This window comes from Oryx dammah, unplaced genomic scaffold, assembly GCF_014754425.2.
Source record: "Oryx dammah isolate SB20612 unplaced genomic scaffold, SCBI_Odam_1.1 HiC_scaffold_21, whole genome shotgun sequence".
Taxonomy (NCBI): domain Eukaryota; kingdom Metazoa; phylum Chordata; class Mammalia; order Artiodactyla; family Bovidae; genus Oryx; species Oryx dammah.
In genome coordinates, this window is record NW_024070205.1 from 17,178,278 (window position 1) to 17,202,680 (window position 24,403).

A 24,403-nucleotide genomic window follows, 5' to 3' on the forward strand; every position below is an offset into this window, starting at 1 on the left:
TTTTATCATCTGTAAAATGGGTACAATAACAAGGGCCCAACTTACCTCCAAAAGTTTTTATGAGAATCAACTAAAAAATGATGATAGTTGCCAGTTATCAAGATGTGCTGGGCAACTTTACTAGGTATTTTCCTTACATGATGCTGTTTAATCCTTCCAACTTCCCTAAAACTTAGTCTCCAGGAGCTTAAGGAACTTGATCAGCTAAAGAAGTGAAAGTAATTTTTAGGTTTTGGCGGTGCCATACAAATATAAGTTTTGTTGTGTATCACGATTTCATGGCTTAGGATATTTATCCTGCTAATCCTTTCCTAGGCTCTCCTGTTCCATATGCTTGCTTATTTCATTTCTGTCCAAATACTTACAGCTCCAGAGCCACTAGAAATGCTCCTTGCTTTTCCTCTGTCTTGAAAATTAGAATACCTTTCACTGTTCAAGAAGCATCAACATTCTCACCAGAACCTTTATCAGGACTCTGTTTGGAATTTCCAAAAAGCTATTGAATCCTTCAATAAAAGGTCCTAAAAAGAAGAGGGTCTCAGAAAAGCTGAATGGCTTAAGGTAGATTCCTACCAGGGCCTTGTCTCTCAAGGAAAAGTGTCAGAATTTGCTCAGCATCTTTGTGCATCAGAGCGCACCCACACAGCCCTGGTCCCTCCTCCCGCCCCCAGTGCAGACATTCATGTGCGCCCGGCACAGGCCTGAAAGCAAAGCATTTCATTTTCCAGGGGGCTCTGTGAAGGTAGGAATAGATCCCAGCAGGAGAGCTGCCCCCAGTCTCCACAGCACCATTTCATGCCACAGTTGGTGTGGCCAGCCCGGGTCTGATGGCTGTGGAGCTTCCTTTTTGCATAAATCTGGCTAGCTGGCTGGACTGGACCTGGCAGGGAGGACATAAAAGCCATTGGCTGAAGTCATTAAAAATGGAGGATTAGAAACAGCTGATTTTATATTCAGAGGAGGGAGAGAGTCCTGAAGCTGCTTTCTGCCCACAGCTGTAGACCCTGATGGCAAATGGTAAAGTTTTTGTTACTGTCTATGAAGGGGAAGGGAGAAGGCAATGGCACCCCACTCCAGTACTCTTGCCTGGAAAATCCCATGGGCGGAGGAGCCTGGTAGGCTGCAGTCCATGGGGTCGCAAAGAGTCAAACACAACTGAGCAACTTCACTTTCACTTTTCACTTTCATGCATTGGAGAAGGAAATGGCAACCCACTCCAATGTTCTTGCCTGGAGAATCTCAGGGATGGGGGAGCCTGGTGGGCTGCCCTCTATGGGGTCGCACAGAGTTGGACACGACTGAAGCGACTTAGCAGCAGCATTAGCAGCATGAAGGGGAAGAGATTGATAACCAGCACCCTGGCACTGCAAGATAGGAGGAGAGCCACACTCCTGTTGTGGCAGGGCCTCGTGCACTCACATCTCAGCCCCAGGGCCTTGAAAACTAGGGCCCGCTGCTTCTCCATCTCCTGCCCTGTTGCCCTGTCCTCTGCAGCCTCCCCTCTACTGCTGTGTGCCTTTGGGCCTCTGTCTTCTGTGACTCTGATGCTCTCAGTGTGACTTCATGTTTTGATAAGGCTGAAGAATTTACAATCCATGTTTGCTTAGATATTATTGAAGTCTTACAGTAGCTCAGGAAGTTGGCATTGCTTTAGTATTCTGATTTCAGAGAGGAGGCAGCAAGGTCTTAAGCCAAGATAACTCAGCCACGAAGGGGATAAGTTGGAGTTTGAACCCTTTTTACCAGACCTGATAGCTCATGCCATTTCTGTAATTCCTTGCTGCCTCTTCCAGTCATCATCCTTGCTCCAAACAGCCTCCCTCACTCACCTGTTGTCTGGTTCAGTTAAGTTCAACAAACATTTACTGAGCATCTTCTTGGTGCCAGGCACTGGGCTAGGTGTTGGAGATGTAGAGAGGAAAAATCTTTTACCTGTGTCATCTGTATAGGTCATGAAATGGACCTATGCTGCCTGGTACATTGCTTGGCGCATCGGTTCAGTTCAGTTGCTCAGTCGTGTCCGACTCTTTGCAACTCCATGAATTGCAGCACGCCAGGCCTCGCTGTCCATCACCAACTCCTGGAGTTCACTCAAACTCATGTCCATCGAGTCAGTGATGCCATCCAGCCATCTCATCCTCTGTCATCCCCTTCTCCTCCTGCCCCCAATCCCTCCCAGCATCAGAGTCTTTTCCAATGAGTCAGCTCTTCATGTGAGGTGGCCAAAGTACTGGAGTTTCAGCTATAGCATCATTCCTTCCAAAGAACACCCAGGGCTGATCTCCTTTAGAATGGACTGGTTGGATCTCCTTGCAGTCCAAGGGACTCTCAAGAGTCTTCTCCAACACCACAGCTTGGCACATAGGAGATACCTAAGGGTTAGTTGAATAAATGAATGAAAGAGTGGGTACAGTTTCCTGTCCTTGGTGAATTTAAGAGACTGGGTAGGAGCTGAGGCTTGTAGGCACTTAATCATGCCAAGTGCTGAGGGAGAGAAGTATGTCCAGGAGCACAGAGTAGGACACGCGCAAAACCTGGCTGTGCGGGGGAGCCTGCTTGGAGGAAGTGGTCCTGAGTGCAGCTAGAAGGGTGAGGAGGCAGAACAAATTGCAGAAACGAGGCCTAGAGACTTGGAACCATGATGTGTGCTCAAGACTGTGAGCAGTTTGGAATTACTAGAGCATGAAGCATCAGCCACTGGGGTGGTGGGCAACTTTCAGGTAGGTGGGACCCAGCTCCTGAGGACTTTATGTGTCAGAATCTTTATTAAAGCTTGAACTTTATCCCGAGGCTTGGGCTTATAGGTTGTGAGGTGAAGGGACCATAATCATGTTTGTGATTTAAATAGGTGATTATGGCTGCTGACTGGAGTTGAATTTAAGGAGGTAGGCTGGATCACAGAGCCAGAAAACAAGAACCAGGAACTATAAGCCAGGAGGTGAACCAGAGCAATGGCAGTAAGGAAAGAGAGGAGGCAGGTGTAAAAACTGTGAAGGAGATTTAATCAATATTGTTTGGTAACTGCTTGACTACAGGAGATGAAAGAAAAGGTGTCATTTCTAATTGCTTCCCTATTTTTGGCTCAAGCTACTCAGTGGATGTTGGTGCCAGAAGCTGAAACCAAGGATGGCAGAGAAAGCCAAGATTTGTAGGTATATGGGGGAAGGGTGGGGGGAAATGGGTCAGGAGAGGAAGTGGAATGATATGCTCAATTTTTAGATAGATCTGCATCTGTTGTGCCTGGGGAATATCTGAGAGGTATATTCAGCAACCATGGGCTATAAGAATGTTTACAATTGGGAAAAGAGCCAGAATTAGAGGAAAGTATTTGGAAATGGTCAGTATATCTGTGTAGTAGGAGTGCGGACAAGGATAAGGTTGCCCAAGAAGCATTTAAGGAGAGGAGAACAGGAAGCCAAGGTTAGAAAGCAGGAGAATATACATATGTACGCTTTGAGAAGAGGAGGAGCTAGCAAAGAAGGCCAAGGGGAAGGGCAGTTAGGACAGTGTCAGGTCGAGGAGGCTAAGGGAGTATGGAAGTGAAGGGTCACCGTGGTGAGTGCGGTGAAGAGGCCCTTAAAGACTAGCGTCATTGGACTTCACAGCATGGGGCTGGGTCCCTGTTTCAGGGCAGTGGTGGGGATGGAAGCCAATTGTGAAGGACTAAGGATGGGATAGGGAGTGGGGACTCCGGAGATGCTATCAGACAGCTTTGTTGACAGAGGGAGGAATGCCCAAGGGGTTTTTTTAAAATGAAAGAGTACTTTTATTTCTAAGTGTAATGGGGGAGAGAAAGAATAAAGACAGAGAGTTGATCAAGCAGGGAGGGTTAAGTGGGGAAGCAGGGCCTCGAGGAAGAATTTGCCCTGATAGACACTCCTGCGAGTGGTGGCTGTGCATAGACTTGCAGAGGAGGAGACAGGAGAAGAGGTTGAGGTTATTTCGTACCTGAGGGCTTGATGATCATGATGAACCAGGAGATGAGGCTGTGGACCTGTGATGGATCACATTATAGAGCCCTCTCTTCTCTATGGACTTCCCAGGTGGCTCAGTGGTAAAGAATCTATTTGCAATGTAGGAGATGTGGGTTCAATCCCTGGGTCAGGAAGATCCGCTGGATGAGGAAATGGGAACTCACTCCAGTATTTTTGCCTGAAAACTTCCATGGACAGTGGAGCCTGGAGGGTTGCAGGCCCTGGAGATACAAAGAGTCGGACATGACTGAGCAGTGGAGAATGAGCCTGCGCGCTCTTCCTTACTCTCTGGCTTCCTGCCCTTTGACTGCCTTCGCAGAAGCCAGCTGGCCACTGGGAAGCTAATTTGTAAACAGTGAGTTCACTGTGTAAGGTTCAGGTCACAATGGGGGCAGGGAAGGGTTGGTGATGTAAGCGAACAGGTCATCCTTTGCATCCTCATCCAAGGTTGACTTGTGGCCCTGGATTCTAGATGTTTGGGCAGCTCAGAAGTGGGAGGAAAGGAAGTAAGTAGCTGGATGCTGTTCTAATAGCTCTGCGCTGAGTCCTGTCTATGGCTCTAAGAAATGTGACTTTGGGCAAAGTCTTTAAAGTTTAGGTTCTGCAGGTGATATCTGAGAGTCAAACCTGCTCTAAACCTCTGTGAATTTTAGCTCTTGCTCCGTAGGAGTCAAATAATAGTTGTTTTGTTTTAACTTGATTTATCCATGGGGAAGAAAGCTTACAATGGAACATAAACAGGAAATCAATTTCTATTCCAATTGCATCTTTCATATTTTGATTTCCTTGCACTAACAGTTTACACACTGTATGCTTTTTTTACTAAACCATATCTTGTCACACTAAAAAAAAAAAAAAATTAGGCATACTATCAAAAATACACAAGTCAAGAAAACAGGACAACTCAGCTTTGACTCCCTGGCACTCACCACCCTGGATGATTTTTAAGCAATTTCCAGATAGCATATCATTGCAGTGTTAAATATTTCTGAGTGTATTTCTAAAGAGTAAGATTGCTTAAGGAAAAAAGAAACCCTCAGTATTGATATCACATTAATAATAATATCTAATCAGTGCTCCCACTTCCCCCAATTGTCTCATAATATTTTTTTATGTTTTTAAATTCAAATCAGGGACCAAGTTAAATTTCACACACTGTATTTGTTTGATGTGCTTCTTAAGTTTTTGTTTTGTGTTTTAACTGTCTGAGAATCAGACTGTCTGAGAATCCTGTAATTCCACAACAACTCCTGATTTCATGTCATTTCTCCCAGTGTAGGTCTGCCATTTAATTTTAGGAGCTCTAGGGAACCACTGCAGTTTAGACAACAAAGCCTCCAAAGATTCATTTTAAAATCCCTTCTAGACACACTTAGCAGGAGAAGTATAAAAATAATGAATATAAAAAGAGGATGGAAAGAAGGAAAGGCTGGAGGGAGTCACAAGGAGACACACGAAAGCTCAAGGGGGACAAAAGAAAAGGGCTTTTGTAGCAGGGACTTGAGTAACGCCCATCCACCAAGAAGCTTGAAAATCCTTACAAATATGTTTCATACTTCTTCTTCTTTTTTTTTTTTTTTGCTGTCACCTGGCTTAGCAAGTGGCAAACATAAATCTTTAAACAATAACATTCTATTTATTTAGCGTGTTTTCCCAGACAGCTTATCAAATAGCTGAGTGGGTATCATTGAAGTCATCCTCTATGTAAAGTGGGGAAGGGTAGGAATTCTAATTCCCATTTTACAGATGATGAAACAATTGATACAGCTAATAATAGTGGCTCACAGTCATTTGCCGTTCATCAAACATCGTGCTGAACTTGATAATGTTATCTAATTGGATCCTTTTAACAAGCTGATGACATTGGTACAAGGATCGTTATAATCTTTATAGCAAACTGATGACATGATGAAAATAACACTCAGAGAGGGAGAATAACTTGCCCGTAGTTACAGATCTGGGGAAATCAAGGAGCAGAGATGGAAATTCAGCGCTGTCAAACCCACTGCTCTTTTTTTCCAGGTCAGTCTACTCTCTACTAAGTCATCAATCTTGTTCTGCATAGACTTGCTCACTGGCAAAATTCCATTTACAGAGTAGCACAGAGCATCACCAAATATAATAACAGGGTACAGTGTGCTGGAATTTGCAAAGCATTTTCCTTCCCACAGACTGTCTCATTTCTTTCTTATAACCACCTTGAAAAATAGGGCAGGTGTGTTAATTTGTGTTTTACAGATGAGGAAATTGAAATTCAAAGCTCTTGGTTATGTTAGTTGGTAATCATGCAGCTAGTGAGGGCAGTGAGTGTCACGGAGCTAGTTTGCAGCAGAGTGAGGATCAGAGGCTCTTTCTTCTGGTTCCAGAGCCCATGTTTCTCGGGTCCTCTTTGCAAACCTCCTGGGCCCACACCTTTAGCTGCTGACTTTTTTTCCATGCCCCCTCTGATGTTCCTTGTGCAAAGTCGAGTAGGCTTATTACAAATTAAATATCAGGAAGCTTGAACTGATGAACAGGAAGGAAATGAGGCTGCTAATGCTCAGAGGAATGGAATCGAGATGCATTTTTTTTTTAGCAGAATTTTGGGCCAACTGGCCTCTTTCTGTCCTTCCCTTCCCTGTGTCCTTCCAGTCTCCATGGAAACCCCAAATCAATGTGGCATATGTTGATTCATGTTTCTACTGTTACTAGGAAGCTACAAACTGGAAATTGCTTTTAAAAGATTTGTGGAAGAGCTTTAGCATGCTGACCAGAATTCAAATCTAATATCCAAATGACTGTTTTATTAAAAGCTTTTAATGTGGTCCTATCCTAGGTGGTATGTTGATGAAATAAGCACACAGGGGGCATTTGGCAATAAACTTCCGCTTCCACTATCGTGGCTTTTAAAAATATTATATTGCAGTCTTTAATTCCCTTTATCTTCAATGTAATTACATTTCTGTGGCCCGTGTGACAATGCCAGGTGTCCTTTTGCTCTTGATTAATTCCACTCTGCCCCGACCAGGCAGCTGGGAACAATAGTTTGCAGATGCCGTAGGTACCTGGACGGCTGCCCCTGGGCGTCATTAACATTAGGCTGACTTCCATCTTGACCTGGAGACTGCAGAAGTCTGGTGTGTTTCTGCCATAAGGAATCCTCGGTGATTTTTCACATTTTCTCATGAACTGAAAATCAAATGCAGCTGACATTTATTAAACACCTGCTCCATACCAGGCAATGAAAATTGATAGCAGGGGGAACGAGTCAGAGAGTCTGTCTTTGTGGAGCACACAGTCATTTGGGAGGATCTGAAAACATAAATCACAAGGATAAACTACAGGCTGTGATGTGGGCTGTCAGAGAATTACACAGCACAGCGGCGATGTTGGGATGGGGGGATTCCTCCCGATTGAGGGAGCTCTGGAAAAGCTTTGGAAAGGCAAAGTTTAGCTTGGAGATATTGGGTTTCAGGAAGGAACTGGGAGTTAAGAGACAGACCCAGAGTGGAGACATTCAGAGAGACTAGCTGAGGAATCAGGTGTGTGCTTGCATGCATGCATGTATGTGTGTGTGCACGCATGTACATGCCTGAGTGTACAACGGGATATGAGACGGGATAGGTAAGTGAGACCAAATCATTGGAGTATCAGGCAGAACAGGGAGCTACCGTGGAGCCCATTATCCAGGTGACCTGCTTCGTTGTCTGTTGTTGCTGTTTAGTTGCTGAGTTGTGTCCGACTCTTTGTAACCCCGTGGACTGTAGCCCGCCAGGCTCCTCCATCCATGGGATTTTCCAGGCAAGAACACTGAGGTAGGTTGCCATTTCCTCCTCCAGGGGATCTTCCCGACCCAGGGATCAAACCCGTGTCTCCGGCACTGCAGGTGGATTCTTACCACTGAACCACCGCGGAGGATTTGCTTTATTCAGTAGGTTACTCTTGTGGTAGTGGAGTGTGCCAGAAGGCTTGTGGGGGAGTGGGGGTGATGAAATAGGGACGGGAAGGTCAGCTATTTAGGGGAGGTGAAAGGGCATGCGTCGTGCTGGGTGCTGATAACCTCTGACCTGGCAGCATCAATGGATGCAAGATGAGGAAATTCAGAAATAAATCAGAAATACGATGACAAGGTTTAGACATCAATTCAGCAAGAGGAATGGAGCGACAGAAACCCCAGATACCTGCATTTATTACCTTAAGGGTCTGGAACAGAGCGATGTCATGAACGCACACAGGAGCCCAGCAAGAATGGAGGGCTTGGAGGGGAAGGTGGTTTTTTTTTGGAGACAGTTTAGAGTCTGCAGGGTCTGAGAGGGGTGGGGCTGTCTAGAAGACCTCTCGAAATGCAGCATGGAGCTCAAGAGAGCTAGGACCAAAGGCCTGATTCTGGAGAGAAGCTGTGCCCGGTGCTTGGGAGGATGGAGTTCCACAGAAGAGCAAGGGCAGAGAGGGACGATCATTGAGGTGCCTGGCAGCCAGAAATGCCGAGAAGCCAGAGCAGGGCTTGCAGTGATTGCTTTCCCGGGAAAAACCACGTCACAACCTAAGATGCTGTCCTATGCCTAGTTTTCAGCAGGCAGCTCAGGAGCTGTAAACAGAGATGAATCCAGAGTTCTACGTCCCTGGACCAGAATCCAAGTAGCAAGGTCCTTTCTCATTAGCCCTCCAACATGCTTGCCTTTTTCTGTCTCTCTCCTTTGGGAAAGAAAACCATGCCAGGATACATATCCCCTCGGTTCAACTTAATTTCCCGCCCCTAAATTCTTTATACACCTGCCTCTACAGGAAGGAAGATAAAAGTCCTCCCTTAAAAAATTATTTATTTATTTGACTGCACTGGGTTTTGGTTGGGGCATGCAGGATCTTGGGGCTTTTCAGGTGGCGCTAGTGGTAAAAAAAAATCCATCTGCCAATGCAGGAGACTCCAGAGACGTGGGTTGGTTCCCACGTCGGGAAGATCCCCTGGAGGAGGAAATGCAACCCACTCCAGTATTCTTACCTGGAAAATTCCACGGACAGGGGAGTCTGCCGGGCTACAGTCCATAGGGTCACCAGGAGTTGGGCACGACTGAGCATGCACACCCGCACCACTTGGGATCTTGAACCTGGGCCTGCTGCACTGGGCCACCAGGGAAATCCCTAGAGTCCTCCCTTGGAAGGGACCTGTCCTAGGTCTGTGCTGCTCAAACTGGGGTGCTGTGAGTTTACTCCCTGGTGTTTAGGAGAGTTGATAAAGAAAAATAAAAAGTTTGCAGTGCTTTTAATTTTCTTTTTACTCATGCTAGAGTCATGTCTACACACCCTCATCCCTCTGCTCTTTATATTCCTTTCTTTTAAAGCTTTATTAATTATGGTATCTCTCCTTAAATGTTTGGGTTGGCTTATTGACTTGCTGCAACTGTATTAATTCTCTAAAGACTAATTGAAGATTCTGATGCCTGGTTAATATGGGTCAGCTTCCACTTGAGAGATGGACTCCCATGCGACACTCCCCTGCCTCCTCAGTGCCTTTAAATCCTGGACGCTGGACTGGGCAGTGTAAGACTTGGAGGAGGCCTCCAGCCCCCTGTGTTAGCACTGGTAGAGGGGTCCCACGCTGACCCTGCCTTTGTGTTCAGGCGAAAGGTGGAATAGGCTGGAGGCACTGAGTTTGGTATCAGACACTCAGCTCTGTTGCTTATAAATGGCTTTTCTCTGTTTTCTCATCTGTAAAACAGATGATAAAGACATTGGTCTTGTAAGTTTGGGTTAGTCACTCAGTCGTGTCCAACTCTTTGCGACCCCATGGGCTATGGCCCACCAGGATCCTCTGTCCATGGAATTCTCCAGGTAAGAATACTGGAGTGGGTTGCCATCCCCTTCTCCAGGGGATCTTCTGGACCCAGGGATGGAACCCAGGACTCCTGCATTAGGCAGATTCTTTACTGTCTGAGCCACCAGAGAAGCCTATACGTTTTTGGTGAGAGTTAAATAAGATAGCAAAGTGCAATGTTTAGCACAGTGTCTGGCACATACTAGTCAGTTCAGTCACTCAGTCGTGTCCGACTCTTTGCGACCCCATGGACTGCAGCACGCCAGGCTTCCCTGTCCATCACTAACTCCCAGAGCTTGCTCAAACTTGTGTCCATTGAGTCACTGATGGCATCCAACAATCTCATCCTCTGTCGTCCCCTCTCCTCCTGTCTTCAATCTTTCCCAGCATCAGGGTCTTTTCCAGTGAGTCAGTTCTTCTTATCAGGTAGCCAAAGTATTGGAGCTTCAGCTTCAGCATCAGTCCTTCCAATGAATATTCAGAACTGATTTCCTTTAGAATTGACTGGTTTGATCTCCTTGCAGTATGAAAGGAGTATGAACAGTATGAAAAGGGCACACACTAAGTGCTCATTAAACATTAGCCCTGGATGAGGAATCCAGGGATGGGTCCGCCTAACAGTATAAACTTACCTTGGTGGCTTCCCCGGTGGGTCAGAGGGTAAAGCATCTGCCTACAATGCGGGAGACCAGGGTTCGATCCCTGGGTCGGGAAGATCCCCTGGAGAAGGAAATGGCAACCCACTCCAGTACTCTTGCCTGGAGAATCCCATGGACGGAGGAACCTGGTAGGCTACAGTCCACGGGGTCACAAAGAGTCGGACACGACTGAGCGACTTCACTCACCTTGGATTAGGGAAGTGCTTATCGCTGGGCTTTTATTCACCGGTTTATCTGTGTGCCTCTTTCTGATGGTACAGTTCACCAGGAAAATGCCCAGAAGTGAACGATTCTCTTTATGCTTTAACTCGAAACCCCAGTTTGCCTCGGGGTTCAAGACAGGAATTTGAAGGGATAGAAAACGCTCGTTTGCATCTCCTTTTATAACACGAAGTTCCCTTTACCTAACAGAGGGGCACTGTGGACATTTTCAGAGAGAGACTATGAGTCACTGTGGAGGCAGCCTCAGAATTTTTATTTCATCCTATCATCAGTGTGGTTGCGGCAGAGTCATTGCACTGCAAGGGTCCAGGCTCTGCACCAATAGATCTGTCTGTAAAGACTGGGTTCTGGCGTGACGTAGTAGAAAAAGCTCTGCTTTAAAAGTCATAAGGAAGCATAAGGAAGTTCTGGTCCTTGAAGTGCTTCTGACGTGTGGTGTCACTTTGAAAAAGGCAGGTCACCTTTTCTACCCTCAGTTCTCTGATCTGTGTCACAGGCATGGTAATACTGTCTCTTGACTGTGGCAAGGGGTTGTTGAGTGACAACATATGACCACGCTTTCGACATTGGGAACGGGTCAACAAAGAGAGCCTGGTATCTTTAGAATAAAAGCATCACTTTCCATAGTGATATCTGCTGATATCTCCAGCGAGTGCTGCCTTCTGGGTTTCAGGAATGATTTGCACCAAAGTCTAGGTGCATTGGGAGCCAGTTCCTGGGTGGGAGCAGAAGGCAGTGCCTTAGAGACCTGGAGTGGAATGAGGAGAAAGAAGGTAAGTAAGCTTTATCCCAGGGCAGCGGTTTGCAAACTTTAGCATTCATTGGAATCATCTGGAAGGCCGGCCCCGTCCCCAGAGTCTCCGATTCTGTAGGTCTGGGGGTGGGGCCTAAGACTTGACATTTCGAACCCATTCCCAGGTGCTGTTGACACTGCTGGTCCAGGGACCACACTCGGAGAATTACTGTACTAGGGCAAGCAGGAAGAGAGAGCCCTCCTTGTGGAACTGAACCGGGCAAGATCCATGTGGGTAAGGCGATTTGAAAGGAAAAAAAAGACTGTGGAGGGTAGAAAAATAGAGATAATGTGCGGATTGGGCAGAACAAAGGGAAAAGTCTCATTCCGTGACAAATGCAAGTCGGGGGAAGTTGCTAGGTGATGGATGAGGGAGAGGGGTGAATTTCCAGTGTAGGGAAACCCAGGTGAGAGGCAAGAGCATCGATTTGGAAATGTACAAGTCTGGGGAGGTGGAGATTTCTCATTAAGAAGTGAGGAGTGGTGTGGTTGGTTCTGGGGACTGGGATGGGTTGGGGGGACCAACGCCGCTGTGGGTGAGAGGGACAGCTGGGCTGTGGCAGTGGGGGGTAATTTCAGTGCTGTGTGGTGTGGCTTGGCAGTGCGGCACAATAGAAATTGGGAGAAAGGGGGTGGAATTCAGATGTGTGACCTGCCCCATAGCTTTCTTGCTCTCTGCATTTATCACATCACATCACACCCAGCAAGACAGCCCCCCTCCTCCTGGTTCATTAGGAGATTTGATTCAGCTTGGCTCTACTGTCAGCAGCTGTCTGGGGGCAAAATCTTTATGCTCCCTGCTCCCTAAGCAGCAACCAGCCTTCAGCCAGCAGCAGAGCTCATTAGAAGACGCCCCCCGCCCCCCACCCTGACCCTTGATTTTCAGCTCACTGGTGGCGGGAAAGAGTTAATACCTCCAGCTTTGCTGCCCCCCTAGGCAGCCTCTGGGTGCCGAGGGAGGCAGCTCTGGGCTGTGGGAACTTCTCCCTGAGCTGCTGAGCTGCAGCCAGAGGAGCAGTGAAGCAGGTTAGTGAGGCTGAAGACGGAGATGCGGGAGGAGTGCCAGGCGAGCTCCGCTCAGGGGCACCTCCTTCATCCTGCCAATGAGGATGGGCGTGCAGCCTGTGCCCGGGAGCTGAGCCGCCGCCCGCTGGGTGTAGGCTGCTTCAGTATTTACCGAATGTGACAAGCAGAGAGAAGAGCTTTCAGCGGGGCCGCTTGCTGCCCGGCTCAAGTGGTGGGAGGTGTGTTGTGCATGCAGGCGTGTGGATATGTGTGTGTCTGTGTGTGTACGTGCGCAAGTGTGCCTCCGTGTTCATGCACACATGCCCTTCACCCGCCAAGGATTTGACTGCTAAGAGAAAGATCTACTCTTTCCCCAGAGCTCCTTACCCGCAGCCTCTCTGACCATCCCGTTGGCAAAGACCCGCAGGCCATGAGGACTGGTCAAAGACAGTGAGTATCGCTTGGGTTACTCTCTTTCCTCTCTGGGGTGCCCGTGTGGGCTGATTGCATTATCCATATTTAATTAACCTGCCTCTCCATGCATATTGATTGCTTTCTTCCCGCTGAGGCTCTTAGTTCCTCTTCCCCTCTTTATAAATCTTTGCTCTCCGCTTTTAACCTTTTTTTTTTTCTTTCCCCTTGAGTATCCTCACTTTCCAATATGTCTCAGCCTGTCTGCCCCAGAGTCACCTGTAACTTGATGCCCACTTATTAGGGCAAATGGACCATGGTGCCATCATACCTTTTACCTTCCTGGGCTCTGGGTAACCCCAAACTCTTCTTCAAATCGAGGGCCAAGTAGGGTAAGAGCCCCTAGGTGCTGGGATGAATGAGAAAGGTGGGGTCAGGGTATCCTGCAAACTCTTACATACTTGACTCTAAGCTGATATAAAGGGCAGTGGAGGGGTTTAAAGGGCAATAGCGGCCAGTGTTGGATGCGGAAGAGAGGCCGACGTCTAAGCAGCCCTGGGAAGCCGGTATGGATGGTGGTGGGACCGAAGAGCCGCAGGGCAGGGACGGAAGGCCAGGTGATACGGCCCAGGTGACCTTGCCTGCTGTGAGTGTGGGTGGTACCTGATTCTGCTCGGCCCCAAGCTAATAAAGGCTCCTGGCCTGGGTGTCCCCCTCCTCTGGGACTCTAACCTACAAGTCAATGAAAATGAGGCTAAGATGCCGCAAGTAATGATTCCTGGTGACCCTTATGGCTGTGAAGGGCTTTGATTTCCTGACTTCTGTGCAAGCAGGTATACGCACCATTAGGGCAAAGATTGAGGAAATGTCCCTGCCAGGAACACAGCCCTAGCTCAGTCCCCTGCACACAAATTCTTTTCCCCAGTTTTAAGAAAGCAGTCTTTTAATTTGATTAATTATAGTAGTATGAGAGAAGGTTTTTTTTTTTTAAGTATTGGTGAAATGTTCCCGGTGATATCAAAATAATTTACCCTGCGTAGATCTTGCTGGGGCCGTATCTATCTAAATTAGGTTTCTTTGAAAATGGATTCTATGATTGGTGTCAGGGATCCCAGGGGAACCCTTAATGGATAGGCTGCTCTCCTCACGTGTTTCTTCCTATCAGTTTCCTATCTGTGGGAACAAAGGATTTGATGCCCTGAGAGTGGGACCCACAGGAGAGAGAGGGGATCAGTCAGTCAGGCGTCTACCTGGAGACCCCCGTTTCCCTGATGTGCTTCCTGCTTCAGGTCAGGGACAGGCCAGTCCCCAAAGTGTGGAAGGTCAGGCAGTCTCCATCTGGGCTGGAGAGAGTGACTTGCATATTCATTTCTTCAGCCTGTGCCTGTGATCCCTGCAAAGGAGCAAACCTGAGTGGTGAAAGTGCCTGACGAGCCTCCCTTGGAGTTCTTCCAACCTTCCTCCCGCTCACGCGCTCCCCGGGCTCTGGCACTCCCACCACCTCTGGGACAGGTCCCCTTGGAGGGAGGTGAGAAACAGCCAATCAAAGGATTCTGGAGCAAGTGCTGACCCCTCCTCCCCCACCCAGGGCTGGCTGGTCACTTGGGCCCCACTCGAGTAAGACATAGGGAACAGTCATTTTGGGCTTGCTATGCCGTGCCTTCCTCCCCAAGGAGGGGCTCGCGTCCCACTTTACGTTGTCGGTCAGTAGCCAGGGAAGCAGGGACTCCTGACCAACAGGCAGCAATGTGAAGCCACCCAACACCTAGTCCTCGTCCACCCTGGTTGGTCACCCTTGGTCAGGACTAGCAGATGTTCGTGGGGGACGGGGGTGTGTGGGGAGGTATTTCCTTGGCAGACGGTCACCTGAGGGGACTTGCAGAGCAGTCAGAGAGGCTGGCCCCCTCTTACAGCAGATTCTTTGATTTTAGGTGAGAGGACGTGAAAGGGTAAATCCCTGAGCCCTGCAGTCTTTTCTCCCGCCCTGTCGTCCCTGCACATCAGCCAGAGGGTTAACCATAAGTGGGCGCCCGTATGGCCGCTTTACTGATGCCACGCAGGTAACTGATGCTAACATGTCTTCTCATCTTTCTTTCCTCTTTTTCCACCTTCCCACCTGCCCTGCTGTCTGAGCCGGCCCCAAACCTTCTAATCCTGTGGGTGGATCACTGGCCTCCATCCCCCAGGCCTCCTGTGTGGACTGTGCTGTGTTTGCCTGGATGCTTCTTGCAGAGTTGGGGCCTTGCAAGCAGAACCCACCTTAGCACCAAGCCCTGCCCTATGGGATGGGACTCAGAGAGTGGGACTGTGCATGAGCTTGTATTGAACCATTTAGGGGGTTTCCCTGTGTTACTGGGATAGTTACTGGGATAGAGAAGAAAGATGAGGGCAAGTCCTTTGTTTTTAAAGTAGCCTTAACCTTTGGCTCTCGCTTCTGCTCCTGTTATTTCAGACCTAATGAAAAGGTTAAGTCTCAATTAGACAAGATAGAAAGTCAGAACTATTTTGCCCCAAAGGATATTTTATGGAAGATTTTTGCAAACTATTTGGGAGACTCACTGTTGTCTTGGTAACAAGCAGCACCCTTTACACTGGCCCCTGCTAAACCTTGTTAGATGGTTTGCATGGATTTGCCATTTATTGAAATCCTCTTAATTGCTCTTTTGGGGGCATTGACCTGACTATTCACTGACTGATGTTTCTGAGGCACCGAGGAATGAGCCAACTCACTCTGAGTTGGTTCTGGCCTGTGGTGCAGCCTGGGCACGACCTGCACTTGAATTCATGGAATGTGATGATTCAAGGGCCCTTAATCAGTTGCTCCAATAGCCTGGTGCTAGGACACCCTGTGATTTGTAAGAGCAAGTGGACATGACATGCTCACTGTTGAGGGAGAGAGAATGGCTGTAGCCAGTGTTTTGAAATGCAAGGAAATCAATGGCTGCACAGTGAGCCTGGCTGAGATGAGAGCTGGGGGCACAGGACGTGTAGGAGAGGAGATATTTCTGGGGCCTTGGATGTTCTGGCCTTAAAAGGCTCCTCGGAGATGGGCTGTGCACGTGTTGTCCACCCCCGCTAAAGGTAATACCATCCCCGTAGAAGTTTGCTGGATGAGATTTCTGTGAACAATGACCAGGATCAGAGATGAAAAGCCATTTGAAGTAAAAGAGCTTGAATTGGATCTCACATCTCTGCCCAGGTCCAGGATTTGTGAAAATGAGGGAGGGAAACCAGCATGGAAGAAGTTCCTTTTAACAAGGAGAATAACATCTTCTTGGACTATTTCCACGGCAAATTGTCACCAGTGTGAACGTGGAGGTCCCCTTTTATCAGTCACTTTTAAGTCCTGTTCATCCCAAACTCCTCCCTCTTCCCTTTGCCCTCCATCCAAGGAGTGGTCATGGTTAGAGGTCAGGGGTCAATGAACTTAATCTATCAGGAACCAGGGAGTAAATATTGTCAACTTCATGGGCCATACAGTCTGTCCTTAACCACCCAACTGTGCCCTTATGTTCGAAAACAGCTTCAGACCATATATAAACAAGCAGGGTGTTTCCAATAAATAAAGTTCCAATAAAATTTTATTTACACAAGCAGGTATCTCTCGGGGCTGTAATTTTCCAATCTCACTGAAAGGTCAAAGGGGGCTAATATTGAGGGTCAGAAAGAGATATTAGCTTCATTTCTCTTGGAGCTGTAGTAACAAATAACTGCAAAGTGTCTGGTCCTTAAGAAAATAAAAAATATGAGAAATTTAAGCATGCATGTTAAAATTTTAAATATGTTGATTGAGATTAGCCAAAATACAAATAAGTGTATGAGGGCTTAGTTAAGTGAAATTGCTGACAGAGGGTACCCTGGTCCTTAGCTGCTGGTTATACCCGCTGCTTCTGCTTCCCACCTATAGGCATCAGTCCTCACTGGTCTGTCACCATTCATGTGTATCCTCAGGTTTGTGGGATGAATGGGAAAGACCTGAGGCAGAATTGACCTGCCCTGAAGGTCCCTACTTTGTGCTCTGAGATGCTGTGACAGGCATCACTGTGTAACTCAAGCATCTCTCTGCTCTCAATGGCTATCACTGGGGCTCTGCAGTCAGGAGTTATTGCTGCTGCTGCTACTTTGCCCTCCTAGAGGGAGAGCAAAATGTGGATTGTTACTTTGTCATCACTGTATTTCCTTTCCCCACAGAGAATCCTAATTTAGAAATTTTCTTCCAAGCTAATGACCTTCATTGACTTACCATCAACTTACATGTCAGCTTTAAAAAGCGTTAAGCCTCTAGGGCTAGGGGACCTATTACTATTCCGGTCGTCAAGATAGGGAGTGAGTATTGCCCTTGATCCTCTTGGTGTTTCTCCTCTCGCTCATGAAATCTTCAGGGGCCACCTGGGGAAGGATGGGAGTGGGGCAGGGCTGGCTTCTGCCACAGCAGCTCCCTTTTGGGGGCTGACAATATTTTCATGACAGTTCCCCATCTTTCTGCCCCTGTGTTTTGTTGCAGGAACAAAGGGATGAGGACTCGACTGGGATGCCTGTCTCACAAGTCTGACTCTTGTAGCGATTTCACAGCCATTCTTCCCGACAAACCCAACCGTGCTCTAAAGTGAGTAATAGGGCCACACTGCATCCCCGGAGTGTCGGCCGTGGGATGCTCACGCTGGGACTATACAACCCCTTCTTCTCTGGTAGATGGCTGAAGAGATGAGCCGAGTGACGGTAACTTCCAGTCTCTTGGCGGCTTCTTTTCTATCTTTGAACACGAGTGAAAGAATGTTATTTTCCTTTTCAAAGCGTATGGCTTCAAAATTCAGAATAGGGACCCTCCTTTTTCTCCTAAGAAAGCCATATTAAGCACCACTCTTATAAAGCTGCAGTGAAGAATACTTCTTTGTTCTACTTAATTGTCAACCTGAGCTTCTCAGTTTGGAAACACTCAAATCTGCTCTTAAAAATCTGCTTAGGTTGAGATGATCTGATTTCAGTGCCTATTCTCTGTGCAGGCACTGTCTTAAATGATGTCACAGACGGTACCTCATTTAACCCTCATGGGCTCTGTGATGGGTGCCATTATCCCCATTAAAGAGGCGAGGAAACAAAGCTGACAGTAAGAGAGGGAGTCAGGAACTCAGCCTCACTTTTTTTGTTTCCAAGTCCAGCTTCTTTTCTTTGTGATTGTGATATGTTAATTAACTAATTTATTAAGGAGAGGTATAGTTGGCTTGGTGGCTCAGATGATAAAGAATCCACCTGCAATGCAAGTTTTGATCTCTAGGCCATTATGATCCCCTGGAGAAGGAAATGGCAGCCCACTCCAGCATGCTTGCCTGAAGAATTCTATGGACAGGATTGTGGCGGGGGGTCACAAACAGTCAGACAAGACTGAGCAACTAACACTTTAACTTTCATAGTTGGTTTACAATGACATCTGTTTTCTTATTTTTTAAATTTTGCTTTTAATTTATTTTGGCTGCCCTGTGCAGCTTATGGGATCTTAGTTTCCCTGCCAGGGATTGAACCTGGGCTCTTGGGAATGAGAATACTGAGTCCTAACCGCTGGGTTGCCAGGGAATTCCCCTACAGTGGCATCTTTAGAGGACGTACTTTCTTAGTTTTGCTTTTTAGACTGAAAGCCAACTTATTAAACTTACGGAATCCCAATTCTGAGATTTTTCTATCAGCTACTTAAGAATGTGTACACTTCTAGCCACAGGACTGCAGAGGTCCAAACGTGGTCTTCATTTGCCCTCCATCGTTTTTTGATTTGTTCTCATGAGCAAATCTCAATGGTGGCTGCGGGAGAGGAGGTCACTGCAGAAAGATTCAAGACAGATGTTTCTTATTTCCTAGGAGACTATCCACAGAAGAAGCTACAAGGTGGGCAGATTCCTTTGATGTGCTTCTCTCCCATAAGTGTAAGTAAAATTCAGGCTTCATCATGTCTCGACAAATCATTCATTTTGTAAAAGATGAACCCACCATGATCCAGGTACTGTGCCTGGTGTGCCAGACAGCTCCAGCCTCCACCCTCAGAGAGCCTGAGTATAGACAAGAAAACATGATTTAAATGCTCTGGGAAGAGGGCCCTTATTTTCTGTTTTCTGAGCTGAAAATTTGGTCCCAAGAAGCCTTCATGTCTCAGTGACTTTAGCAAGAAAGAATTTGACTTAGAGAGTTGGAGTGATGGGTTCATTGGGAATAAAAGTCTAGATTCCATGCAGATCTTGCTTTATAAAATTAAATGGCCTCCCCCCAAGTCTCTGGAGAGCCTGGGGTTACTCATCAGTCAAAAGAATATTTTGTGCATTTTGTTATTGACTTGGGTTGGCAGAATTTTGAGTTTTCTTATCCCTCCTTATTTGGGGGGTTTACTACCCCAGCTGTATTATACCCTCAACTTGTCCATAAGTTTTATTAGTACACACTTCTGGTATCTTTCCTCTTCTCTTGCCCCGTTGCCTCATCTCATATGCCTTCTGTTTGCCACAAAGACAGAAAGAGTTGTGCATTTTGCCATGAAGGAAGGGCATTTTGATGGCAGCCAGACTTTTCAGCTCTTGCTTTTTTTCTCATCTTAAGCAAGTCCAAGTTCATTGGGCTTCACGTCCTAGTGGCATGAAAAACAGGGAAGTGGGAAAGCAGAGGTAAAGAAGACGGAAGGGTCTTTTGAGCAGAAAAGAAGGTTTTACACAGGCATTCTGTGCTCCCCGTAAATTCGTCTTGTTGGTATTAGGAATCCTGATTGATCTGGGAGCAAGAGGGAAGCTTTCGGCATGGAGCGTCGAACACGATTTTGCACCACAAAGTGAAGGGCATTGGCTGGTATATACTTGTTTTCCGGATGCTGACCCAGCTTGGCTACCAGATTGTTGATGGCCTTGATGGGGTTGCTCAGTCTTTAGAAAATGTCTTTAAAAGTGACTTCGCTTTCATCTAGAGGAGCGGTTCCTTCTAACCATATCCTTGGTCCTAATACTAATTAACAAATGGTTTTGAATAGTTTTTAAAGTGAAATGCAAACTTTAAGAATAAGCACATATTGTAGTGAGGAATTTTGTGAGACAAATAGTCATTTTAGTGTTCTATGGATTACAGTTAGGAAGGAAAATAAAGCAGAGGAAATACAGCAAGTATAACATGTGGCTGTAACCCCAAACAGCAAACTTCTGTGGTGAACATGCCAAGGCGATGGCGTATGCGTGATAATACTTAGGATTTGACAGTAATGGTCGTTTTTTTTATGGGGCAATTCTGACTTATTTTCTGGAGTCACATTAGGCGGCTAAACAAGTGTCACTATCAATTTATGCTTTCTTTTCTGGCTGGATTTGATTCAAGGTCATCTTGAAGTTTGGTTTCTATTTCAGCCTCATGACTGACTCAGTTTAAGTCCCTGAGGCTGTTTCCTCATTCTTAAATGGGGATGGAAATACCTGTGTGCCACCTGTCACCTGGCTGTGAGAATCTTCACGAGAGGTCACCTTTAGATGATTTTGGGATTCTCTTTGCAAAGGTGTTTTGTGAGACTATGGTGGAATTTTTTTTTTAAGAATGGAATTTTAAAAGAATTTTTCTCAAATGAGAAATAAATGTGCCTTGAGAATAAGACTGCAAATTTTGCTGCCAATGATTAATGAGAAGCCTTTACAGACAGAGTTTATGGTACTAAAGCTAGTGTATGGATGCTTAGGGTATATTTGGATTGCTTTAGTAGTGAGACTTGGAGATTGAGAGGTTTAATTGTATTTGTTTGATTCAATGACTTTTAGAGCTAAAGACACTTGGTTCTGCTCCTTTCACAGATACTTTGGGTTTCCAGGAATGAAATAACAATTTTCTGAGAGGGAGATTTCACTAAGGGGTTACAAGCTGACACCAGATTGCCTCTTTGTGTAAAAAAAAAAAAAAGGTACAGAAATAGGCTTTTTGAACTTTGAAGTTCTGTGATCCTTCTTAGAATCTGATGTTCGTTTTTTTTTTTTTTTTTTTTAACTACGGAAATAAAATGTACAGAACTACAGAATGAATGTCTTTGAGAAGCAAGGGACTTTCATTTAGGGGCCTCTGGCAGAATTTTAAGGTTTTAAAACTTGAACACTTACTCCCCGTGAATCTGTGGCAGAGTCAGAGCCCAGCCTACCTCCAAGAGTGCAACTTTCTAAAAGTCTAATTAATTTGAGTTAGTATTATGACTCAATTAGGCCTGATTAAGCTTTTCCAAAGGGATTACATGTGTGCTGGTCTCTTAGGACGGACAGCAGTTGATCAGAGGTGTACAGAAATTTAAACAACAAAATGTCCTAAAAAGAAAAGAGAATGACTGAATGACTGGGCTCCAGGAACATTTGTGTTGGTCTAGAACACACTGGCTGGTAATTCTCCAGGCAGCTGTCCTCCCTGAATATTCTATTTCAGAAAACTCAGATAATTGTTCTTGTTCCCATTCTCAGTCGACAGAGCATCCCTGCCATCTTGCCCTGCCTGGATGTTTTCATTCTCTCCAAAAGGTGAACCGAGTCCTCTTTATGGACAAAATCTGTGCTAAGTTGCTGAAGGTCAGGGGGCTGCAAGATGAACCGGACTGTCCTTCCCTGGTGGAGAATGCAGCCTTCTGAGAAAAAAGACATGCCTACAGACAATAAAGATATAGGCAGTGTGCTGAGACTTGGGTGGGTGGGGGGGGCGGTGGAGTTCAAGATTTCACATAGGATCTTGGCATCCAGTGTTCCTCTTAAAAGCTACCTGTTCTATGTTAGAGGTCCTTACCAATCCAGAGCAGAAGGGCTGCTTTTGATTTAGAACAGCGGTCCCCAACCTTTTTGGCACCAGGGACTGGTTTCATGGAAGACAATTTTTCCATAGACCGGAGTGGAGGGATGGATGGAGGGGTTGTTTTGGGGATGATTCAAGTACAGTGCATTTACTGTGCATTTTATTTCTATTGTTATTATATCAGCTCCACCTCAGATCATCAGGCATTAGATCCCAGAGATTGGGGACCCCTGGTTTAGAGATTTGTTCCATTTAATTGTGGAGCATGTTTCTGCTCACACTAACTGGTAGTCAGACCTCTCAATTTTGACCCAGCTCTACTGCTAAATAGCTGGATGGCCTTGATGGAATCCTTCATTCTCTTGGAAAATCTGTTTCCTCATCTCTACAGTGAAGGATCTGGACTCAAGAGGGCTGGATTGAGTTCTGCCCTGTTGTTCTAGGAGGCTGTCTATAGCAACCACCAGGATTGGCAATCACTCGTCACCTACGGCAGGTGGTTTGAGTCAGCACTGCCTGCAGGGTTATATAAAAATGCTTTAGAGGTGAAATGGCTTGAGCAAGCAGATGAGAGGCGAGGGCACCTGTGTCACGAAGCCTTCTCTCCTTGGCAGGATCCCACTGGACAGGGAGGCACCTCATGGGTTGAAATCTCAGGCAAAAAAGAAAACAACTTTATAAATCTTAAACCGTAGAATAAAAAAAGCTGGGACGGAAATACCTGAAGCAGTTTTATTTCCAAATACATTTGCTTACAAATGTAGTACAGAGCTGAAGAAGAGCCCGTGGCGGTCTAGGAGATAACTATTTGCTAAGTGCTCTTTTTCTTTTTAACTAACAAATGAAAAATGAAATTGAAACTGCTGATGGCTTCATTAGATAGAGAGGGATTTCTAATGTGCGTTAATTTGGCATCTTTTTCCTGTTCAACCAGTGACAATTAGACTTGGTGCCTGTGAGTGTGCACGTAGTCTGTCCCTGGGGGTGTGTGCGTGCGCCCACCTCTGCAGATCAGACCTGGGAGAATGAAGCCTCCCCGCTTGTGGGAAACCTTCTCTGACAGGTTGCTGGAGAGTACAGAATTGTGTGTTTCCTGCTTTTTTTCCTCATGAGGTTCAGACATATGCTTGTTATTTGTCAGGCTTTTAGTAGGACATTCAGTCCTTAACTCTGAATTGATTCTCTCTCCTTCCCTCTGTCCCTCCCTCCTTTTTTTTTTTTTTTTGACATAAAAGTTGAAATTCATTCTAGTTTTAAGACGAAGGTGGAGGCCGCGTTCCTTTCCCCTTCCTCTCACTTCTTTCAGCCTGATCCCCCACCTGGATGACAGAGCTCCCCATCCTGGGTCTCCATTTGGCCCTTGTCTTTGTTTCATTGTTTGCGGAGCATGAAGGGTCCAGACTGACCTGTCCCCACCAGGCCTAGGGAAAGATAGTTTCATGGAATAATATAATTGAAAGCTCTTTTACATTTGCAGAGTTAGTATTCATCTCTGAGCAAAGGAGATCAGTAAAGAAGCTTTTAGTTTAATGAAAAAATTAGCCCTTTGGAATAATGATTGAGAAACAGAAAAATAATGATGTGACCTGGTCACATGGCACCCAAGCAGAAAACCCCAAACAAGCAGACACTAAAATTATCAGCTCACGAAATTCCATACTTGTTCGTCCAAGTGGCCTTTAGCTCTAGAATGTACAGTTTAATAATCAGATTTTCACTTGTCACACAGGCCTCCCCTCATTCCTCTCCAATGCCCTAAGGTTCTAGAACAGTGTTATTCAAAGTGGGATCCATGGAAGGCCGCATCAGCAGGGGATGATTTGATGGGAGCTTGTGAGAAAGGCAAATTCTTGGGTCCTGGCTCATACCTACCGAATCAGAATCTCTGCAAGTAGGGGCCCATAATCTGTTTTTTCTCTATACACATGTGTGCTCGGTCATGTCCAACTCGTTGCAACTTGGTGGGATTATAGCCCACTAGGATCCCCTGTCCATGGAATTCTCCAGGCAAGAATGCTGGAGTGGGTTTTCATTTCCTCCTTCAGGGGATCTTCCCAACCCAGAGATGGAACCCACGTCTCTTGCGTCTCCTGCACTGGCAGGTGGATTCTTTACCACTGTGCCACCAGGGAAGCCCATTTTTTCTCTAGCCCCCTGGTAATGTTGACGTGCATTGAAGCTTGGGCAACACTGCTCTCAAATACAAGTAGGGAAAACTAGGAACCTGGAGCATCTTGGTGGGGCAGGTGGCTAGTGCTTTCCAAGAGAAACACTAAGACTGGACTTCAGTTCTCCAAGATTCTTAGGCAACACATCCATTTAATGGGGCAGCGTCCATGTGTTGCAGAGTCCTCATATATAGCAGACATGGTAGAGGATATTCACAATAAATAAATACAGCAGGTGTGCTTTCTGGATAAAGTGAGGATAAAGGTTAGAAAGAGATACTCGATCTAGAGATGGATGGAAAAGAAACTTCTCTTCCTCCTTACTACCCTCTCTGTTGTTGTTGTTGAGTCATTAAACTGTGTCCGACTCTTTTGCAACCCCATGGACTGTAGCCCACCAAGCTCCTCTGTACACGGGATTTCCTAGGCAAGAATACTGGAGTGAGTCACCTTTTCCTTCTTCAGGGGATCTTCCCAGACACGGGGGATCGAACCCATGTCTCCTGCATTGGCAGGTGGGTTCCTTACTGCTGAGCCACCAGGGAAGCCTGCCACCCTCTCTACATTGCTATAATTTTTACTTTCACCCACCCAGGAGTATGGGTGCA

At 46.3% G+C, this 24,403-nt stretch overlaps 1 protein-coding gene and 1 long non-coding RNA gene across 2 annotated transcripts in view; one reads left to right on the plus strand and one right to left on the minus strand.

Annotated features, from left to right (window-relative positions):
* Positions 1-460: 460 nt before the first annotated feature.
* On the minus strand, positions 461-4,082 carry LOC120880482. The gene is made up of 2 exons (XR_005725036.1): positions 3,949-4,082; positions 461-880 (listed from the first exon to the last, which is right to left on the minus strand). It is a non-coding gene; the product is annotated as an uncharacterized LOC120880482 (long non-coding RNA).
* Positions 4,083-14,786: 10,704 nt separating this feature from the next.
* Positions 14,787-24,403, plus strand: part of RGS8 (regulator of G protein signaling 8) — a 30,273-nt gene continuing 20,656 nt past the window's right edge. The window contains exons 1-3 of the mRNA XM_040263845.1: positions 14,787-14,915; positions 17,360-17,461; positions 18,706-18,770. Of these exons, the coding sequence (XP_040119779.1) occupies positions 14,890-14,915; positions 17,360-17,461; positions 18,706-18,770 (193 nt within the window). The 5' untranslated portion in view covers positions 14,787-14,889. The remainder of the gene's footprint in view (positions 14,916-17,359; positions 17,462-18,705; positions 18,771-24,403) is intronic.